General features: G+C 46.4%; 1 protein-coding gene across 2 annotated transcripts; it reads left to right on the top strand.

Moving 5' to 3' along the window:
- LOC108932911 (metal transporter CNNM3-like) lies at positions 1–10,279 on the top strand. Of its 2 annotated transcripts, XM_029249576.1 has the most exons (9): positions 1–2,069; positions 3,531–3,674; positions 4,327–4,485; positions 4,765–4,934; positions 5,503–5,599; positions 6,391–6,521; positions 7,096–7,222; positions 8,284–8,348; positions 8,879–10,279. In XM_029249576.1, the coding sequence occupies exons 1-8, from the start codon at positions 578–580 to the stop codon at positions 8,331–8,333; spliced, it is 2,370 nt and encodes a 789-aa protein (XP_029105409.1). In that variant the 5' UTR covers positions 1–577; the 3' UTR covers positions 8,334–8,348; positions 8,879–10,279. The 2 variants fall into 2 exon arrangements, with proteins under 2 accessions (XP_029105409.1, XP_029105408.1); XM_029249575.1 differs by lacking the exon at positions 8,284–8,348.
- Positions 10,280–20,160: the final 9,881 nt, after the last annotated feature.

Genomic DNA, 20,160 nt, shown 5'->3' with positions numbered 1-20,160 from the left:
GAGGCTCGCGAGTCGTAAGAGCAGCAGTCTGTGGGAAGTGCCCGAGACGGCGCTGTAGAAATGGTCTAATGATTAAGGAAAAAAATAAAGGATAACTCGTTTCTCAGTTAAAACGAGAGGAACTTCCCAGGAACATTTTTTTTTTTTTTTTTTTAAATCGCAGTGTGTAATTTACACAACATTTATTTCGACTTCGAACAAAGAGAAGAGCCCGACACGGTCCGAGCAGCGAGTAGGAAACCGACTCCACTTCGGCTCAAGCGCACAGAAACCCTTCCTATTTGTTTACATGTCGTCTTGAGCCAAAATGGCGACGCTAGCGAAACGGCTGCCGGCCGGCCGCGTCCGTATCCGAGGCGAGCTGCTGCTGTTTTCCTCTAACGGCATGAGTTAAAGCAGTCCGCTGGGGGTTCGAGGGAAAGTCCAGGCGTGTCTAAGCAGGTTGCACAGCCCCGCTCTGCCTACTTTGCCGCCCGAGAGCCGCTGTGGTGAAGCCGTCCGACACGATCCTTCGGCCCGCGGCGAGCTTGGGTAGAAGTCACGTGACCCGCGCAAAGCCCAGCTGCCCAATTCCAATATGGTGGTCGGCTCGGCAGGCTTACGCTTCTTGTTGATGATACTGTGCTTCCGTGGCTTTCGGTCCGGCGCCTACGGCCAGCTGCAAGCCCCGCAGGTTCTGGGGCTGCGACTGGAGGAGCCCAGCGAAGGGGTTTATATGCGGGAGCGGGTGATCACAGCGCCGTACGGAGCCTCTTTCAAGCTTCGCTTGTTCGGTCTCTTTCCGGCGAATGGGACCGGGACCAGGACCACCACCACGACCACCTGGCCGTGGGTCGGGTTCGCCGTGTGCGCGGGCGCGGACGCGGACGGGATCTCGGAGCAGGACCCGTGCGAGCAGGAGAAGAGCCGGAGCTCGGCCCTCTTCCAGGTGAGCGAGCGCTTAGACGCGGCTGAGCCTGAGGGTTATAATAATTATTATCATTATGATGGGGAGAACAGCAGCAGACTCGTAACCGTCACCGTGCGGACGAGGCGGGGACGCGACGACGGCGGGGACGGCGGCGGGTCCGAGGAGGGCATCTACCACCGCGTGTGCGTCCTAGACGGGGCCAGGTGGGCTTCGGTGGGACGAGACAAGCTGCGGGCGGTGGGGGCGGGCGGAGAGACGCCGAGCGATGATGATGACGACGACGCCGACGACGATGACATGATCCCGACGTGGGCTCTGGCGGTGGCCGTGGTGCTCGTGCTCGCCGCGTGCGCGCTCCTGAAAAGCGTCAACCTGAGCCTGCTGTGGCTGGACCCCCTGGAGCTGTACGTGCTGCACAGCTGCGGCTCCGAGAGGGAGAAGCGGGCCGCGAAGCGCCTGGAGCCCGTGCGCAGACGCGGCAACCTGCTCGTGTGCTCGCTGCTGCTGCTGTGCGCGCTCGGGCACGCGGCGCTCGGCGCGCTCCTGCAGCGCGCCTTCGGCTCCGTGGCGCCCGCCGTGCTCGTGTGCGGCGCGCTCCTCTTCCTGGTGGCCGAGCTGCTGCCGCACGTCCTGTGCTCCGGCCACGGCTTCCAGCTCGCGCCGCGCCTCACGTGGCTGGCGCAGGTGTGCATGGTGCTCACCTGCCCGCTCTCGTGCCCGCTCGGGCTGCTGCTCGACGTGGCGCTGCGTCGCGACGTGAGCACGTGCGGCGTGCGCGAGAGGACCATGGAGATGATCCGCACGAACGTGAACGACCCGTACAACGAGTTCGTGAAGGAGGAGTTCAGCCGCGGCGCGCTGCGCAGCAAGACGGTGGAGGACATCCTGACCCCGCTCAAGGACTGCTTCATGCTGCCCTCCACCGCCGTGCTCGACTTCAACACCATGTCGGAGATCATGCAGAGCGGCTACACGCGCGTGCCCGTGTACGAGGACGAGCGCTCCAACATCGTGGAGATCCTGTACGTGAAGGACCTGGCGCTGGTGGACCCCGAGGACTGCACGCCCATGAGCACCATCACCAAGTTCTACAACCACCCGCTGCACTTCGTCTTCAACGACACCAAGCTGGATGCCATGCTGGAGGAGTTCAAGAAAGGTGAGCCGGGCGGCCCCGGGCAGGTGCAGAAGAGAAGCGTGTTTGCGCTCTCTTACCCCGCTATTACCCTGCTCTTACCGAAAGGTGAGCCGGGCCACCCGACGTACGGTACCGCGTGTTCGTGCTCTAGGCGTTACTCTCGTATTTACTGTGTGTTGATTTGACGCAACGCTACGGTACTTTGACACTCGGTGACACCGTGTTCATGCTGATCTGATGCATAGTGACACTGTTTACAGTAATTTAACACTTTGTACTACTTTGATGTACATTTACATTTATTCATTCAGCAGATGCTTTTTCTCCGTATGTAGTGTTATCAGCCCACACACCTTGTTCACCACGGTGATTTACACTGCTAGATCCACTGCTTACACTGGGTCACTCATCCATACAGCAGTGGAACACACACGCTCTCTCTGTCACTCACACACTATGGGGGAACGTGAACAGCATGTCTTTGGACTGTGGGAGGAAACCAGAGCACCCGGAGGAAACCCACGCAGACACGGGGAGAACATGCAAACTCCACGCAGACTGAGCGGGGATCGAACCCAAGTCCTCTTACACCACTCAGGCACTGTGAGACAGCAGCACTTAGCACTGTACCACCGTGCCATCCATACAGTACAGTAACATTACATTAATTTAACAACTAGTAAGACTTTATACTGATTTGATACATAGTAACATCATTTACAGTGATTTGACACATAGTAGCATTGTTTACACTAATTTGAAAAGTGGTTGCATTGTTTATGATAATTTGATACTGTTAAGTGTTACTAATTTGATAGTTACAATGTTCATACTAATTTGATACATAGTAACTAGTCATTTGATAAGTAGCAACAGTGTTTAGTGATTTGATACATAGTAACATTGTACTACTTTGATATACAGTAACATTACAGTAATTTGATAAATATAATATATACACACACACACACACATTGTCTGAACCACTTGTCCCAGACGTGGTCACAGCAAGCCGGAGCCTAACCCAGCAACACAGGGCGAAAGGCCGGAGGGGGAGGGGACACACCCAGGACGGGACGCCAGTCCGTCGCAAGGCACCCCAAGCGGGGCTCGAACCCCAGACCCACCGGAGAGCAGGACCCGGTCCAACCCACTGCGCCACTGTGCCCCCCAGTTTGATAAATAGTAACACTTTATATTGATTTGATGTGTAGTCACGTTGTTTATACTAATTAGATAAATAGTTGCGCTGTTTCTGGTCCTCCCATTTTTGCTCATATCAATGTTACCAGCACCTTTACCATGTTTCCAGGTTGTTGCTACAGCCCTCATCGTTCCCCGTTACAATTTAAGCTTCTTGCAGCTGGAGCTGTTGCACTTGTCATTGTTAACCTTCTTCGGTGAAATCAGTCATTATGGCGCCTTTTTCCTTGACACGGACTTCAAGAACATCATACACAGCCAATGGTTTCTGCTTCTCAGGTAACTCGCACATGGCCATTGTGCAGAAGGTGAACAACGAGGGGGAGGGGGATCCATTCTATGAAGTTCTGGGATTGGTCACGCTAGAGGACGTCATTGAGGAGATCATCAAGTCAGAGATCCTAGATGAATCTGATGGCTACAGTGAGTGTGTGGTCTTTGCCAAAGGGATGGGAAGTAAACAATGGCGGTAAACTGTGGTGTTTTAAACCCAGTTCTTTCACTTTGTGTAATGGAAAGCCCTCTGAAATCTTCAGTGTTCACCGTTATTCTCATTTTAATCTCTCATGCTCTTGAGAACCAGAACCTTAACCCTAACTTTGGCTGCTGATCTTCTGGAGCTCCAGAATAATGGTGAACACCATCAGTTCTTTAATTTTCGCTGAAGGTTTTGCTGGCCTTGGATCGCTTTCAGACATCAACTATCAGATAGGCTTCCCTGTCTAAATGAGTCGTGTGGCTGTATAAGGAGAAACATCACTGCAAGCTGTTAAAGACTACGCAGCTTTGCAGACCCATGTTTATGTTTCCATGATTGCGATTAACGCACTGAGACATTATGTCTAGACATTTCCTTTGCTCCGTTATGACTTTGGATGTCATGCTTTTGGCTCGACTCCACTGTCCAGAAGCCCATCACCTTAATTGTGTCTGACCAGTTCTGGAAACTGTAACGACTCGAGTTTTGCTGCGTTAAGCAGCTTCGTTTCCTTCCTGCATTATTTTCTATCTTATCCCTCCATCTTTCTTCTTGGTTTTGCGTTGTGATGATGACATCTCGACTCTACCCGCTCAGTGGAGACGAAGGTGAAGCGTCCCCTTGCTCCTCTGGAGATCTCCCTGGAGCCGCGCTCCAGCCACGAGGAGTTCTCCCTCTTCAGGGTGTCGGAGGGCGAGCCGAAGATCCGCACGTCGCCCCAGCTTTTGTTGGCCACTCATCGCTTCCTGTCCCGAGGTCTGTGTGACTTGTTCTCCCTTGTATGGCTTGTTACGTGCCCTATAGCTGTATAACTCCAGACGAAATCTCTTGGACCTGTCACGTCCTTGGCACTTCGAACACCCGCTGCTGTGCGTATCTGTCCGTGTATAATACCGATAAAACAATTATGACGTGAAGTTTGGGGCCGGAGGTTTGTAGGTCAGTTGCCGGTGCCTTTGTTTCCATCTGTTCTTGCGGCTTGCAGTGTTCAAACTTGTAATCACCCCTTCCCCCACCCCACACACCTTCCCGTAGAGGTGGAGCACTTCAGTCCCCACCGTGTTTCCGAGAAGGTCCTGTTCCACCTGCTCCGTCATCCGAGCGTTAACCAGGAGGTGAAGTTTGACCCCTCCAACCGAATGAGCCCCGATCATTACCTGTACACCCGCAACCACCCCGTGGACTACTTCATCCTCTTGCTGCAGGTACGCAACTCTGCCCCTCAACCCTCCCCCTTACCCCCGGGTCTGCAATGAGCAAGAAACATGGTGTCTGCCTTGTTCTGCTCCAGCTGTGGACCCTCGACTTAGTTGGTAAAAGTCTCGCCTCCGACCGAGTCCAGCGGCTCAAAGTTAAACAGCTCTTCTTCTCGCTGCTAAGTTCACAAGTGTCAGATGTTTGCTTAAACGTGATTCCGTTCTCACATTTGTTTCACCCGTTGAAGTTCGCTGGCGTCACGCTTACGTCAGTAAGAGCAGCTAGTCTACCATTAGATATGGGTTCCAACTTGCACGAAGCACCGGGGGGGGTCAGGTGTCTCTTCTCAGAATGTGCACTTTGCACCAAACGCAGGTTAGTCTGGATAAGAGGATTATCGGACGAATAATAAAATCATTAATAAGACCATCATTCAGAGTTATCCTGAGGCTTGGAATTGGCTTTTTTTCATCATATAGTTAACATTTGCTTGGCCAAGACGTATCTTTATTACTGCAGTTGACGGTTAATTTGATTTTTGTCCCATGATTCACTGTATGGTGTGTGTCTGAGCAGGGCCGTGTGGAAGTAGAGATCGGGAAAGAAGGCTTGAAGTTTGAAAACGGAGCCTTTACCTACTATGGTGTCTCCGCCCTGACGGCTCCCTCATCAGGTAATTCAAATGTATATGTTCCTGAAATTATTGCATGTACAGTTTGTTTGCTGAACTGAATCTGGGGTGACTGGGCAGTCCAAGTGCGTTGTCTTTTTTTTTTTTTTTTTTTTTTTTAAATGTTTCGCAGAATTGAAATTAACGGAAGAAAGTTGGTGATAATCGTTAAAGTTAAACAAAAAAAAAGTAGATATGTGAAGTGATTTTCAGGCATACAGTTCTCAGTACACGTGTGTGTTTGTGTGTGCACGTGTGTCTATACATGTATGTATTTTTTGGAAGTGCAGAATTGGAAGGAATCGTTCTTTACACATTCTTTCTCCCTCTTAAGATTGTTGCTAATTTTTCTCTCTAATAGGATATCAGGTGAATGAAACACTAGTTTAAGTTATATTTACATATGAAACCATATATGTTAACGTATTATCTAATAATATGTAATATACATTATATTATCTGTATGTATATATATATATACACACACTAATATATATATATAATGTAGAAGAAAATGTTTTTATAGAATTGATTTGGAAAAACTCAACTGTACACAACGGAGCACAAATATTTCATGAAAACTTGTCAAAACATTTTGTTTACCATTTGTAAGTTTGTTTGCAAGATCGCTGTCGTGTCAAAATAATGACAAAGGCACCTATATGATTTATACGATGCATCGGAATCCCCATTAGTCTGTTCATGTGAGGGCGAACCGTAACTTTCAGCCCTAGTTTGAGTTTAGATCAGCCGGTCCCATGCATAACCGTGTGTGTGCGCGTGTGCGCGTGCAGTGCACCAGTCTCCTGTGTCCACTCAGCGTCGCTCCCCAAAGGATCCCTTTGACCTTGGGGAGGCTGCCAGTCCCTCCAGCTACTGCCCTGACTACACCGTACGCGCTCTTACCGACCTGCAACTTATACGGGTGAGCACTTGGCACTCCTCATTTCATTACACGCAGGCTTGACACCCAGCATCCCGCAGCTTTGAACATGTTAATAGCAAACTTCTTATGAATATACCCAACATCCACTGTCTCACAGTACTTAAACTGGTAACCGTCGTCATCCTTCAGCAATAAAACGCCACATTCCTGACATTTACATGAACAAATTAAGCATAGATGACTTTGTTCAGAGGCTCAAAGTTTAGATATTGGTACAATGCAAAAAAAATGTTATTGCCGTGTCTGCGGTTAAAACACGTGTGGGGGGGGGGGGGGAAACGGGTACTCCGTCGTGTTTATCTTTCTGCAGACTCAGCAGAGAATTGAAGAGCGAATTCTGCTAAGATGTTAACGAGTAATTAACCAAAATTTAAATGTTTATCAGTTTAGTGTAAAGTGTGCAAAGCATTGATGGCTCAGTGTGATGAAGCAAGGATAAAACGGACACAAGCAGAATGATTTTTTCAGATATTAAATAAGTTTGTGATGTAGCCGTGCTTTTATACTTAATATGCTGTGATTTCATGCTCCAGTTGTGCATCCTCACCTACAGGTGACACGATTGCAGTATCTCAATGCTCTGATGGCATCCCGGGTGACCCAGAGTCCAGACCCCCCTGAGATCAAGATCCTGCCTAACAGCCAGACTAAGCTGCTGAACGAGAGGAACACTAACATAGGTATGGGGCCCTGTAGGATGAGGGCACAAGGGTCTTTGTGAAGTACTTTTCTTTCAAAATATACAGGCATCCCTCGATTTACATTGTATCCAAAATTTCAGTATAACGGCTCTTGTCTCTTAATATCCAATTTTCAATTTCCAGAACAAAAAAAAAAAAAAAAAAAAATCAGTATAACAAATATTTATCAGAAACGTCCAAGAAAAAAAAAATTTGAAAATCACACTAGTGAAGCGGAAGTGCATTAATGTATTGGAGTTGGTGCTGTTGTGCCATCAGCTGTTCCCTGAATTTCCCGTCTCGTGTTCGCTTTGTTTGCGCAGTTTCAGTGCAAGAATGAGTGCCGAGCCTCCTTCCGCGAAAATTCAGTCAATTGTTCCCCTCCACTTGTTGATATAGTAACAGTTGATTGCAGTAAATTGCCTTGTTTGTTTTAAATTGTCTGTACTTGTCTTTAACATTATTTTTTATTACTGAATGTTTGTTGCCTTCCACTGGATATAAGAAAAAATACGATTTGTTTCCCAAACACACAGTCATAAATAGACCTACTAATGACCTCATTCAGTGTTTCATAGTCATAAAGTGTTTTATATCATGCCAAAATCATGGGTTGATAATTATGTAGGTGTTTTATTGTGTTTTTAGTCATATTTGGGAGAATTGGTTTGGGGTTTTCGGATGGGATGGGATGGGAATGTATTTTTTTTCCCCCCCTCATTATTAAAAATTGGAAATGGGCTTTCGGTGTCAAATTTTCGTATCAGACCGTTTTCAGGAGCAGCTTCTGTAAATCGAGGGATTGCCGTTCCAATTTCTTTTCTTACAGTATAGATGACCTGTCCAAATGTCAGTTTTAAATGTGTGATTGAAAAAGTACAGTTATTAAGCACTCCTGCTGTTCTCACACAATCATTACCCATAGCAGTAGAAATTATCAGTTATCACTAAAGGTCTTTTTATCTGTTTCTCCTTCCTTTTGAGTGAACTAAGACTGTTTTCTCTCTCTCTTCTTTTTCCTTCCCTTCCCCCCCCCCACTCTTCCTGTCCGGTCACTTTAGAATTTCCTGTTCACTTTTCTTTCTTTGACAAAATTGAGAACTACTGTTAGTGTACATTGCATGAGGTAAATGTGAAGCTAGTCTTCTCCACTGCATGACAGCTGTTCCCTAGAAATGACCTGAACGTGTATCCAGTGGGTGATCTCTTACTGCAGAGGTGGACTGCATTACCCTCCTCGTTTCTTCTTGAGCAGTCCAGCCTGGACGTCTTTATTCCTCATTACTTATTAGTACTGTAGTATTCGTAAGCAATGTATTCAACCCACACTGTTTATGGATGACTGAACAGAGCATAGTGTAGTGTTTCTATACCCCCCCAACTGAAAAGGAGCACAGTATCTTCTAGGACCTTCACCTGTAGGTCTTTAACCGCTCACTGTTGCATTCCAAAATGTGTAGTCTTTCGCTTTTCGTATCACTTTTCTTTGTGCCCAGTAGGTAAGTGTAGTATTGCAGATGGTCTAATAATGACATGTTTTGTGCTTTATTAGCGAGAAGTGTGTTGCTTGTGCTTTGAGAGTGTCACGGGCTGGAGTGCACATGTGGGCTTGGTGTTCAACGAGCACTGATTTGTTTCCTTCACTGGACTCTGCAGGTGGAAGCAGGAGCATGGAGAACACAACAGAAGGGGAAAGTCACGGATAGACCAACCTGTCGAATCCGAGCCCCACTTTTACCCATCCTGTCCCCCCAAATGTTATCTGTACACCTCCGGCTGAGGATTTTTAGAATTTAAGTATTATTTTGTCACACACAGAGGCGGCTGGTCACGGGATGACCCGTGCCCTCTCGCGCCGGATGCTCTTTTGCCATCGGTTACTCAGGAGTGGGGTGGTGGTGGTGGGAGGTTTGGGATTTCTAGGCCACAGAGTTCAGCCCTGGATTTCTGTCTGCCCGCTCCTTCCCATGATGCGTACGTAGAGGTGTTTCCTCGCGCCAGCCGATTTGTGCAGACTTAATGTACTACGGGGTGGGCAAGCGATGGTTTTGCCCTATTCAGTCGCTGTTGAAACAAGACAAAATTTCAGGGGACAGAAAAGGAACCTACTTCTCACTACTGGCTTGTTGAATGGCAACACGATCTGCTCGTTCCCCTTTCGCCGCTGCACTGGGCATCTTCTCCGGGACCGGCGTCCCTCAGTCTGTCTCTGTACTGGAAGGCACGCCATCGGAGCCCTTCTGCAGGCTTTAGTTCGGCCTCCTGGCGCACTCGGGTGCGGAGTTTGGAGATGCGAGCAGGAACTCACATATGGGTGAGGAAAACAAACAGTGCGTGTCTGACAGCGCTCCATAAAGCTGCATCGGCGGCTCCCTTGCTGAAGTGACCAGCGTGTGTGTGTGTGTGTGTGTGTGTGTGTGTGTGTGTGTGCGCGCGTGTGTGCACGTGCGCGCGTCAGGTAATACTTATCTGTCCTGACTGCAGATGTGCCACCGCTGTGTTCATCACGCCCAACATCACTTTTAATCCAGATCCCCCCCCAGGATCCTCCAAACTTTCCATACTTCCCTATCGGCATAGACTGTGTGTGTGTGTGTGTGTGTGTGTGTGTGTGTGTGTTGAGAACACATCAGGGACTGCTGGCCAACATAGCCATCCATCCATCCATCAAAAGAAGATGCACAATAATATTGTGGCCAGTGGCAGATTTTCACAAAGCTGTTGTATTAAGTTTATAATTATTATATTATTATTATTGCTGTTGTTTTAACCAATATGGTACGTTGTGTCTTGCGTTTTCAGAATCTTGATATTGTTTTTAGATGAGAGACTGGAAGCTGTACAGCTCATTGTGATTTTCCTAGCTGAAGAGTCACGAGTGAACACTCGATGTGTTTGGACTCGTCTTATTTCCCTTGAAGGCACATATTTCGCCGGATAGATGTGAGGGGTAGTTGTGCTTCCAGAGTGCGGTTCTCAACAAGATGGCCTTGTTTGCACTTTTCCACAAAGTTCATCTTCCATACATTTCTGCCTGTGGTCATTTCCCCCCCCCCCCCCCCCAAGCACTTCCCTCAGTGACCAGGCAATGTCTGCTCAGGTCAGGAAGTTCTGCATATCAGTGTGTGGGTGCGTCAGTACGGCTACATGTGCCAACTCGCGTCCAAGAGCCCTTTCAGGCATTCCGCTTGTTTTGCTGATAGGATGTTGCCATAAAGCTCAGTTTTTTTTTGTTTTTTTTTCTTCTCTTTTTTTAAATTTTAATTGAACATTCCATCTCTGTGGAAAGCAGTTGTAAAAAAAAAAGTTGTGTATGCGCACGTGAGAGATGGGGCGGGAAATGCGGCGTGTTTGTGCGCAGCGGCCGTTTCGGTCAGCGTTCGGTTTTAAACGACCTTTTCGGGACAACGTTTGACCTCTGAAGCGCACGGCTCCGGGATCTCCGCGTTCGCCGTTCGGCGCCGTTGCTCACCGTGGCTGCGGGGGGCGCCGTCTAGCGGGGCACCCCGTTCGCACTCGTACGGGATGCTCTGCGAGGCGGCGAAGTCGAGAAAGCGTCGAGCCACATCCTGATATTTTCCTTCCTGGTTTTTTTAAACAGTGTTTCAGCTTCAGAGTTATTTAACCAGTAGTAAACATACACTAGGAAATTAACTTGATTCCGAGTAAATGTTTCTCAGCTGTTCAAATGTATTTGTTTGCTGTAGAGGTGCATTCATATTGTAATTAAGGAATGAATGTATATTGTAAAGAAATAATCATTACTTGTGATATTATACTTAACTGGGGGAAACGTGGTGGTTTGGAGGGATAGAAATTGCTGTACATTAATATATAAGTGAACACATGTATTATAGAATTACAAATTGATGTATTATAGAATTACAAATTGAAAGTACTAATAGCTGGTAGGCAAAGCATCTTTTTTCAGGTATGACATGTTACCAGGGGGAAAAGTCTTTTTTTTTTTTACCAGCTTTTACTCTTGCTTTCAGATATCTTTTTTTTTGTTAACTGTTGTCTCTCAGTTTTCTAGAAGTTCAGGAGTTATATGTGTATAACACTGCACAGAATTACTAAGGTCAGAAAGTCTTGGAAAATAAATGGCTTGTACCAGATGGTTTTTTTTTTTTTTATTTATTTATTCTGCTTTGTGTCCCATAGTTCAAACTTTGCCTGTCACATTCCTGTATGAAGTACATGATCTTATTTTGTCTGCTGAAGAAGAAAATATGAAAAAATTTCATCTTTATAGTAGATTTGCTTTTCTGCTCATTTTTACTGAGTTTTATTTAGTAAAAATTAAAATTCCACACTTTCCTTGAAGATGCTGATGGCACTTAGGTTTGAATTTGTGTTTCCTGTCATTGCCTGTGATAGTGTGTGTGTTTAGCAGGCGCGTTTCTTCCAAGCGACGTACAGAAGAATGTTCAATGGGGCTGTTCGATTGCACATGTGAAATGTTAGGGCCTAATGGCCTTCAGCCCATATTTTGTGTGTGTGTGTGTGTGTGTGTGGACACATCTGTACTTTTTCGGTATACTGTGTCTATCTTTACGTTGCTGTGACTAAGTATATCTAAACACTGATGCGGCCTACAGGTGAGTACTTGTGCCCTTTACACCATTTACCCCTTTAAATTCCCGGCAGTGCGATTATACAGCATAAAATTTTGGTTCAAATTGGTTGGAAGGGGAATCTGCTTGGGGGGGACAGCTGGTAGCGTAGTGGTTAAGAGTTACTGTTGGAACCCGTGACCTTTGGATCAATTCCCATCTCCACCTGTAGTACCCTTGAACAAGGTACTAACCCCAAGTTGCTCCAGTAAAATTACCCACCTGTATAAATGGGTAGATAATTGTGAGCTTTACGCTGGAAGTCGCTTTGGAGAAAAGCATAAGCATCAAATGAATAGAAATAAGTGTTGTTGGTCCGTGGCGCCAGTGGATGTCACTAAATCTCGATTAGAGGACCTGTCCAGCTGCGTGAGAGGGCAGGAAAAGCTCTTTTTGGGTTCACTTTGCTGCGGGGATCTCGTAGGTGTTACAAGATCTCGAACAGAGGGCTCGAGATGGAGAGTAATTTTTCTTTTTTTTTTCCTCTCTTCTCCCTAGCGTTGGTCCTCGGTGCGTTGCAGACAGCCGACAAAGTAAACAGTGATGATAGAAAGAGAAATAACGGTTTTCTTCATTCAAACCTTAAATCAATAGTCCATTCAGGTGGTAGAAACCAGTTTGATTGTGTGGGAATTGATTTTTTTTTTTTTTTTTGAGGTCTTGGCGATGAGTCACAGTAAAGTTGAGTGTGTCCCGTGTATGTGCCCCCCCCCCCCCCATGTCTTACATCTTTTAACAGAGCTTCCAATTCAGTGACGTCGCTACGTGGCGCGGGGGGTGCGGACCGCGCCGGTGACTCCATCAGAGGAGGTGACGCCAACCCTGGTGACACCACTGCTCAAACTTACTCATCGGTCTCGAAACGAGAGCTACTCAAGGCCTTTTAGCCTCTATTGCTGGTCACATAGCGTGCGATTCACTGTAATAAGTAAAGAACGCTTCTACGACATTCTGTATTAGGAAAAGCGGTGTACAAAAGATTTAATGAATAATCTAATGAAGACTAATCAAAAAGAGACACTAAGAAAGAGCACATTCCTCAGAAATGAGAGGAAATAATGGACTTACAAAACAGCTGTGAGCACCAAATGCCCATATAGTATCTGTATGTATGATACACGTATGTTAGACATTATACTCCGAAGCACGTAAGGTACAGTGCACATTTGTACAGTATTCATTCCCGTTGTTTGTGAACTGCAATGTTGTGCAGATGCATTATTTCTTCATTTCCTGCTTGTCTCGTATTGATCTCAGTTTCACTTCTCCTTGGAAAAATGCCACCGTGGGGGGAAATCTCTGCCGGACATCCAAGTCGCCTTAATGTCGGAGAGAGTTTCTTCCCTTAAAGCAACATTTTAATTATAGCGCATGAAAAAATTTGATGTTTCATCCTCTAACGTTATGTGTTGAATTTACCTTGGTCCTTCTCAAGTTCGACGCCGATCAATTGACGTTGTTTAGCGATGCGTTAAACGCGTTTGGTTTAAGCTTGTCTTAAAAATCCGATCGTCTCGACATGGAGGTTTTGCTAACTTTGTGTTGACTGGATGGAAATAATTCGTATCACATAAAAATTAGCCTGAATAGTGAAATATTGTAAGTACTGTACAGGTTACTGGTTGAAAGCGCTGAGAAGGCGTGAGAAATGTCACAGGAGGAAGGAAATTACTTGGAGGCAAAATTCTCTGCAGTCCTGATCAGACTAATTCCCTCTGCTGCTACATCGAGTTTATTTCACATTAATGAAGACGGATTCATCTTTTCATCCTAACAAGTCTTTCGACACGTGAAAAAGATGCGCTGACCTTGTTGCTCCTGCAGTTGGCTTTACATTTGTTGGCCGTTTTCATATTTAGACGAGACGCATAGTTTGACTCTAGTCGGTGATTAAAGACCCTTCAAGCACAACTGGGTGATTTCATTATAAAGCTCAACAGAGACATAGTATAACATGGTACGTGTGGTAAAATATCTCACAAACCTGAAACCATTTTTGAAAAGGAAGCCTTTGGGTGCGAGCGAGATGAAGGGTTTGGCCGCTGTGTGGTCCAGGCCCGTTTGGTTTCTGCACGTCTTAAACCTGGTACAGAAAAGTGTTTAGTTCATGTTTACTGGATTTGATGTGGTAACGATGTAAACCCTGACATTTTTACAAGCCAGCTGTGTGTTCTCTTCAGCTCTAAGATGGGCTCTTCTCCAGCCCACTCTGCTGATAGCGTAGTGGTTTGAGCTGCAGCCTTTGGACCTGAAGGTTGCAGGTTTGATCCCCAGCTCTAGTACCCTTGAGCAAGGTACTTACCCTAAATTGCTCCAGTAAGATTACCCAGCTGTGTAAATGGGTAAATAACTGTAAGCATATTAACAGCTGAATGAGTAAATGTCCTATAGTGCCCATGGACTTGGGCTTTTGAACTGCAATGTGACCCCTTAGAGACCGGTCCTTGCCTCTCCGGAGTTGTCCTCCGCTGTCATTGTGGGCAGTCCGGTCAGAATCATAGAAAATCATGTTTGCATCATGCAGGGCTGTCATTGCAGGGATGATGGGGGTCACCGTTCTGGGGGTCGTACCTGCAGAGGGGCCTACATGTTGGTTATTTAATGACGTAGCAGCAATGTTCTTCCATGGGGCCCCATCCTGCTCTGCAAGTTTCCCTGTTTGAGAAGTCAGTCAAAGTTCTGCAGATTGTGAAATTACAGTATATGGTGGAAATTTCCTTGAATGCAGACCCCCCATCCATAAGTTTCCCCCTTTTGAAAACTCGGTTAAATCTCAGCAAATTCTTCAATTGCATAACGTCAGCTTGTTACATATGAGAAAAACCTCCATCTGCTGTTTTTTTCTGTTTGCAGATGTAACATTCAGACCAAGGGGGTAAGTGGAGAAGAGCAGAATTCTTTCTTAGCTATGCCCCTGGCCCTTTGATTGGGTCTTGATTTAGACTGCTCTGGTTTCCTGCCACCATCCAAAGACACATGTTTCAGGTAGACTGGTGACTCTGAATTGGGCGTAGTGTGTGAATGTGTATGATATTCAAGCACAGAACTATATAAAGATCTTGGTGTGTTACTGTGCCTGGTTCATGCGTGCATCATTGATACCCCTTTTGGTGTAAATGGTTCCGTCCTGAGCACCAAGGTGGTGCAGCAAGCAGGGTGCTGCTCCCCCACACACAGCAACTGCGAGGTGCGAAAGAACATGGTTTTGATCCCTGCTCAGCATGTGTAGGGTTTGTATCTTCTCCCTGTGTCTGTGTGGGTTTTCTCTGAGTGCTCTGGTTTCCTACCACTCTCCAAAGGCAAACAGTTCAAGTGGATTGCTGATGCTGAATTGCCTGTAGTCTGCAAATGGGTGATTGTGTGTGAGGGGGCTGGCGTGCAATGGACTGGAGTCCCGTCCATGGGTTACCCAGCATAGTTTGGTGTCCAATGCTTCCAGGACATTCTACATTAGGACAAGCAGTGAGCACTGAGACTTGTAGCAGCGCTACGAATGTCCTGCAGTACAGTCCAGCTTATTACATTTATTCACTTAGCTGATGCTTTTCTCCAAAGCAACTTGCAGTGTTAAGCTACTTACAATTATTTACCCCTTTGTAAATAATTGTGTCTGGGTAATTTTACTGGAACAATTTAAGGGAACTACAACCGGAGGTGAGGCTCAAACCTGCAACCTTCAGGTCCAAAAGTAGCAACTCTAAACACTACAGTACTAGCTGTCCCAGCTTATCCTACTGCTTCCAGAAGGGTCCGGAATATACGCTCCACGTTTGTGAAAATTAACAATAGACGAAAGTTGTCCAGAACAAACGTCCCTCTGATGGAAACCACAAGTGGCGGTGATGCAACATCCTGCCGCTGACGCGCTGCACTGTTGCCTCAGAGCTGGATGTCCTGCGTGTTGCACGTTCTTGGGCCTGGAATTCCCACGTCTGAAAAGGGAGAAGCCATAAAGACGGTTTGTTTTGCTGAAAAACAACTCCGGTTCAATTTTGGAATTGGAATTAAATTTTGAAGTTTTTGGTCCAATTACTCTTTCTCTGCTTAAAAAGATGGGTCAGAACCTGAGATTGTGCATGTGTGCCAGGTACAAAGTCACCAACGGCGTTAATGACAGCTTCTAGGGTGGTGGTTACAGCTGCTGCCTTTGGACCCACAGCTTCAAATCCCACCTGTAATACCCTTGAGCAAGGTACTTAGCCTGAAATTGCTCCAGTAGAATTAGCCTGCTGTAGCAAGCGGGTAAACGGTTGTAAGTAGCTTAACATTCTAAGTTGCTTTGGAGAAAAGTGTCAGATAAATGTAAATTTAGAATATTTCCAATAGAGTGGAATCCTGTACAGGATGTCGCCCTTCTGGCTTCATGCCCAATGATTCCAGGATAGGCTCCAGTCCACCGTGACCCTGACAAGGGGAAGAGGTTTAGTGAGCAAGTGCATGAAGTAGAATATTTCTCATATGGGAATGATCCGTCATGTCTAGTCAAGTGTTTATTGATGATGCTGCGTGTAAAGCTGGAACCGGGCCTTCAGTGTGACGTTACATTAATTGTAAACAAGGGGGGACTACAGATTAAGTGTAAACAGTCCGCTTATTCCCCAACCAAAAACCGTGGATTACCTCCAAAATAAGATTCGCTCGGGAACTTGCGCGTTTCAGTGCGGAGACAGGGACGCGTACAAGGAGCAAGTACGAGCTCCGCAAAGCCATCGCCGGCGCGAAACGGGAATATAACAGGGATGGTGGAATCAGAGTTTAACTGCACTCAAGATGCACGTAGGCTGTGGCGGGGAATCCAAACATTAACGGATTATAAACCACAAAGGCGGTCATTGACAGGTGCCGCTGCGTCTCTCCCAGACGAACTGAATGTAATAATGCGTTTTGTGGCCGCTTCGAGTTTGAGAACAAAGGCCCTCCGCTGCGCATCCCCACAGTACATGATAACGCCGGTCTCAACGTCTTCGTGGCACAGGTGAGAAAAACTTTTAGCCGAGTCAACATCCGCAAAGCTGCTGGACCGGACGGAATTTCAGGGCGAGTTTTAAAAACATGCAGTGAGCAACTGGCTGCTGTCTTCACGGACATATTTAACACCTCTTTAAAAAGCTCAACTGTACCCACTTGTTTCAAAAACACCACCATCATCTCCGTTCCCAAGAAGAAAAAAGTGAGCTGCTCTAATGACTATCGCCCAATGGCACTGACCCCCATTGCAATAAAATGCTTTGAGAAGCTGGTGCTGGGACACATTAAGGACACCATCCCAGACCCTCTGGACCCACCGCAGTTTGTCTACCTCCACAAGAGATCCACTGAAGATGCGATATCACACACACTCCACGCCATTCTGTCTCACCTGGACAGTTTGCAAGGCTATTGTTTGTAGACTATAGCTCAGCATTTAACACTGTCATCCTGACCAAGTTGATCCACAAACTACTAAGTCTGGGACTGAGTGCCACATTGTGGAACTGGATCCTGGATTTCCTCACCAACAGAGCCCAGCATGTGCAGATTGGCAGTAATACCTCCTTCCCACTGATCCTCAACACTGGCACTCCACAGGGAAGTGTCCTGAGCCCAGTGCTATACTCCCTGTTTACACATGACTGTGTGGCCAAGCACAGCTCCAACACCATCATGAAGTTTACTGACGATACCACCATTGTGGGTCTGATCACCAACAACGATGAGACGGCCTACAGAGAGGAGGTGAGGCTCCTGGCAGAGTGGTGCCAGGACAACAACCTGTCTCTCATTGTCAGTAAAATTAAGGAGCTGGTGATTGACTTCAGGAAACAGGATACGGCTCATGCACCCATCTGCACAGGAGGGGACATTGTAGAGAGGGTCAACAGCTTCAAATTCCTCGGGGTCACCCTCACTGCCAAACTCACGGACTGAGCACACAGCACAGCATCGACTATCAAAAAGGCCCATCGACGCCTTCGCTTCCTCAGGCGTCTGAAGAAAGCCAGGATGTCCACTACAGTCCTCACCACTTTCTAGAGGTGTGCTGTGGAGTCCGTCCTCACAGGGTGTATTGCATCCTGGGGTGGCAGCTGCTCCATACAGGACAAGAAAGCCCTACAGAGGGTGATCAAAACGGCTCAGGAAATCATCAGCAGACAGCTACCAGCAGTCCAGGACACCTACACCACACGCTGCCTCAGAAAGATGATGCGCATCATGAGAGACCATAGTCACCCCACACGGGCACTCTTCTCTTCCCTGCCATCTGCAAAACGGCTTAAGTCTATTCGAACCCGCACTGCTAGGTACAGGAACAGCTTTTACCCCACTGCTGCAAGAGAATACAACACTAACCAATGTGCCACCTTTAGTAACTAGAGTTGGTCTGCTCCTCCCAAGCACATCGGTAAATTACCCTGCCACTTTAAGCATTCTTATTCTCATTCTCTCGTCCTGAGTTCTTTGACTGTTACCATTATTCTTACTACTGTTACCATTATTTATTGTTATTGCTGTCATTGACACTGTTTTGTTTGTCATTGTTTTGTTTGTGCAGTATTCCTATTGTCCTTGCCCATAGTCTGTGTTGAAGCATTCAGGAAGATTTTCATGATACATGTATTGTACATGGTACTTGTATCTATGACAATAAACTTGAAGCTATTTTATTTATGTACGTTTGGTGTTTTCTGACTTGTCTGGTTAGTGTTTGTCGAGCTTTAAAAGCATCATGGAGGCAGCATTGATGGCATTTAGTACCGTAGTATCTCCTACAAAGGTCTTATGAACACTTTCTATTTTCTATTGTTTATTGATATTTCCTTGGTATACAGTAAATTACCCCACCACCATCACCACCATCTATCTCTCATCAAAAACAAAGGCAGACAACCTGCATGGTGGCACAATGGTACAACGGATGGTGCTTCTCCACACTTGGGCTGGTGAGTAAGTGATGTGGAGCTTAAAGATCCGGGCTTTCGGACCAGGATGTTCCAGGTTCAAGTGCTCGTTTGGGTCCTGCTACCTTTGCTGCACTTCACTGGGGGGGCAGGAGCCGTGCGCGAAATGAGGTACAAGCGGACGGAGCAGCGGCAGCGTCTCCCAAGACCGGAATGTTCATATGTGCGGTTGTGTGTGTTAGGACTGTCCACGACAGCGAGCCGGCGGATATCCTGTTTTTCTCCAGCTGCGTTACACCACTGAAAGGGACGTGAGTGGAAGTGCGGTGTGCGGGAAGTCCTTCCTTTCAATAACACAGAGAGCCGGAGAAAACATGCTTTGCCCACTGGTTCTCGAGTGTGTGTTTTTATCGATGATGTAGTTCATTTCTTGGTTCCGGCTCCGTTGTGGTGGAACGATCTCCCCCCCCGTCACTCAGAACTGCTGAATGTCTGTCCACATTTAAATAGGGTCTTAAAACTTACCTTTTCCAGACTTATTTCACCCATCATCTCTTAAGTTCATGTAAGGTGTAAATGTTCATGCACTATAACTTTAAGATCATGCCTTTTAAATAATGGATAAACCTTCACACAGCTACTCCTGTAATGTAACGTAAATGTTTGTATATCTCAAAAAAAAATTATTACTAGAAAGGTGATCAGGAATTGTGGATATTCGGATGAAGTTTTACGTAGATAGATAGTCGTGTGATGAAAATTGGTTCATATGGTGCAAAGAAACTAACTGCACTTAAGAATCACACGTCTGCATCTAAGTGTCTCTTCCTGCTAATGTAATGAACGCATTTCATTTTCTATGAGATGTTTGTCACTTTGGAGAAAAGCGTCTGATAAATGAATACATGTACATGTAATGTAAATGATAACCATGCTTTTTTCCTTTTTTTTTAATTGGATGGAAATAACAGAAAACCCCCTTGCTGACCCATCTGCTGCCATTTCTGTTCTGGCCATTAAAAATGAATTTGTTATCTTTGTTTCGAACACCTCTTGTGTTTTCACAGCCATATGAGTCAATGTCACACACACCGATACGCTGGCAAAGTAGCACTTGTTTACTTTTGACCACATGCAGTTTCATTTTATTTAGAACTATAAAGCAAAATGCAACAAGCATGAAGCAATCCTTGCTTCACCCTATTTGCATGAAAAATGACTGTTAACTCCCCAAACTCTCGTAAATGTGGCCGTATCGGTGCTACAACAGCAGCCTCAGCTTATAACGCTATCAGCAGAATGTTATAGTATATTATTTATACGTGTGTGTTATTTCCCGTCCCGAAGGGCCCAGATTGCGTCAAGGCTCATGCGTGCACGCGGAATTTCCTTTAGAGAAGCATAAATAGCGAGGCGAGTAGCTGCACCACACAGCAGTGGCCAG

This window comes from Scleropages formosus, unplaced genomic scaffold (assembly GCF_900964775.1).
Source record: "Scleropages formosus unplaced genomic scaffold, fSclFor1.1, whole genome shotgun sequence".
NCBI classification, from domain to species: Eukaryota; Metazoa; Chordata; class Actinopteri; order Osteoglossiformes; family Osteoglossidae; genus Scleropages; species Scleropages formosus.
The sequence above is the reverse complement of the archived record's forward strand: the minus strand, read 5'-3'. Positions and strand labels throughout refer to the sequence as shown.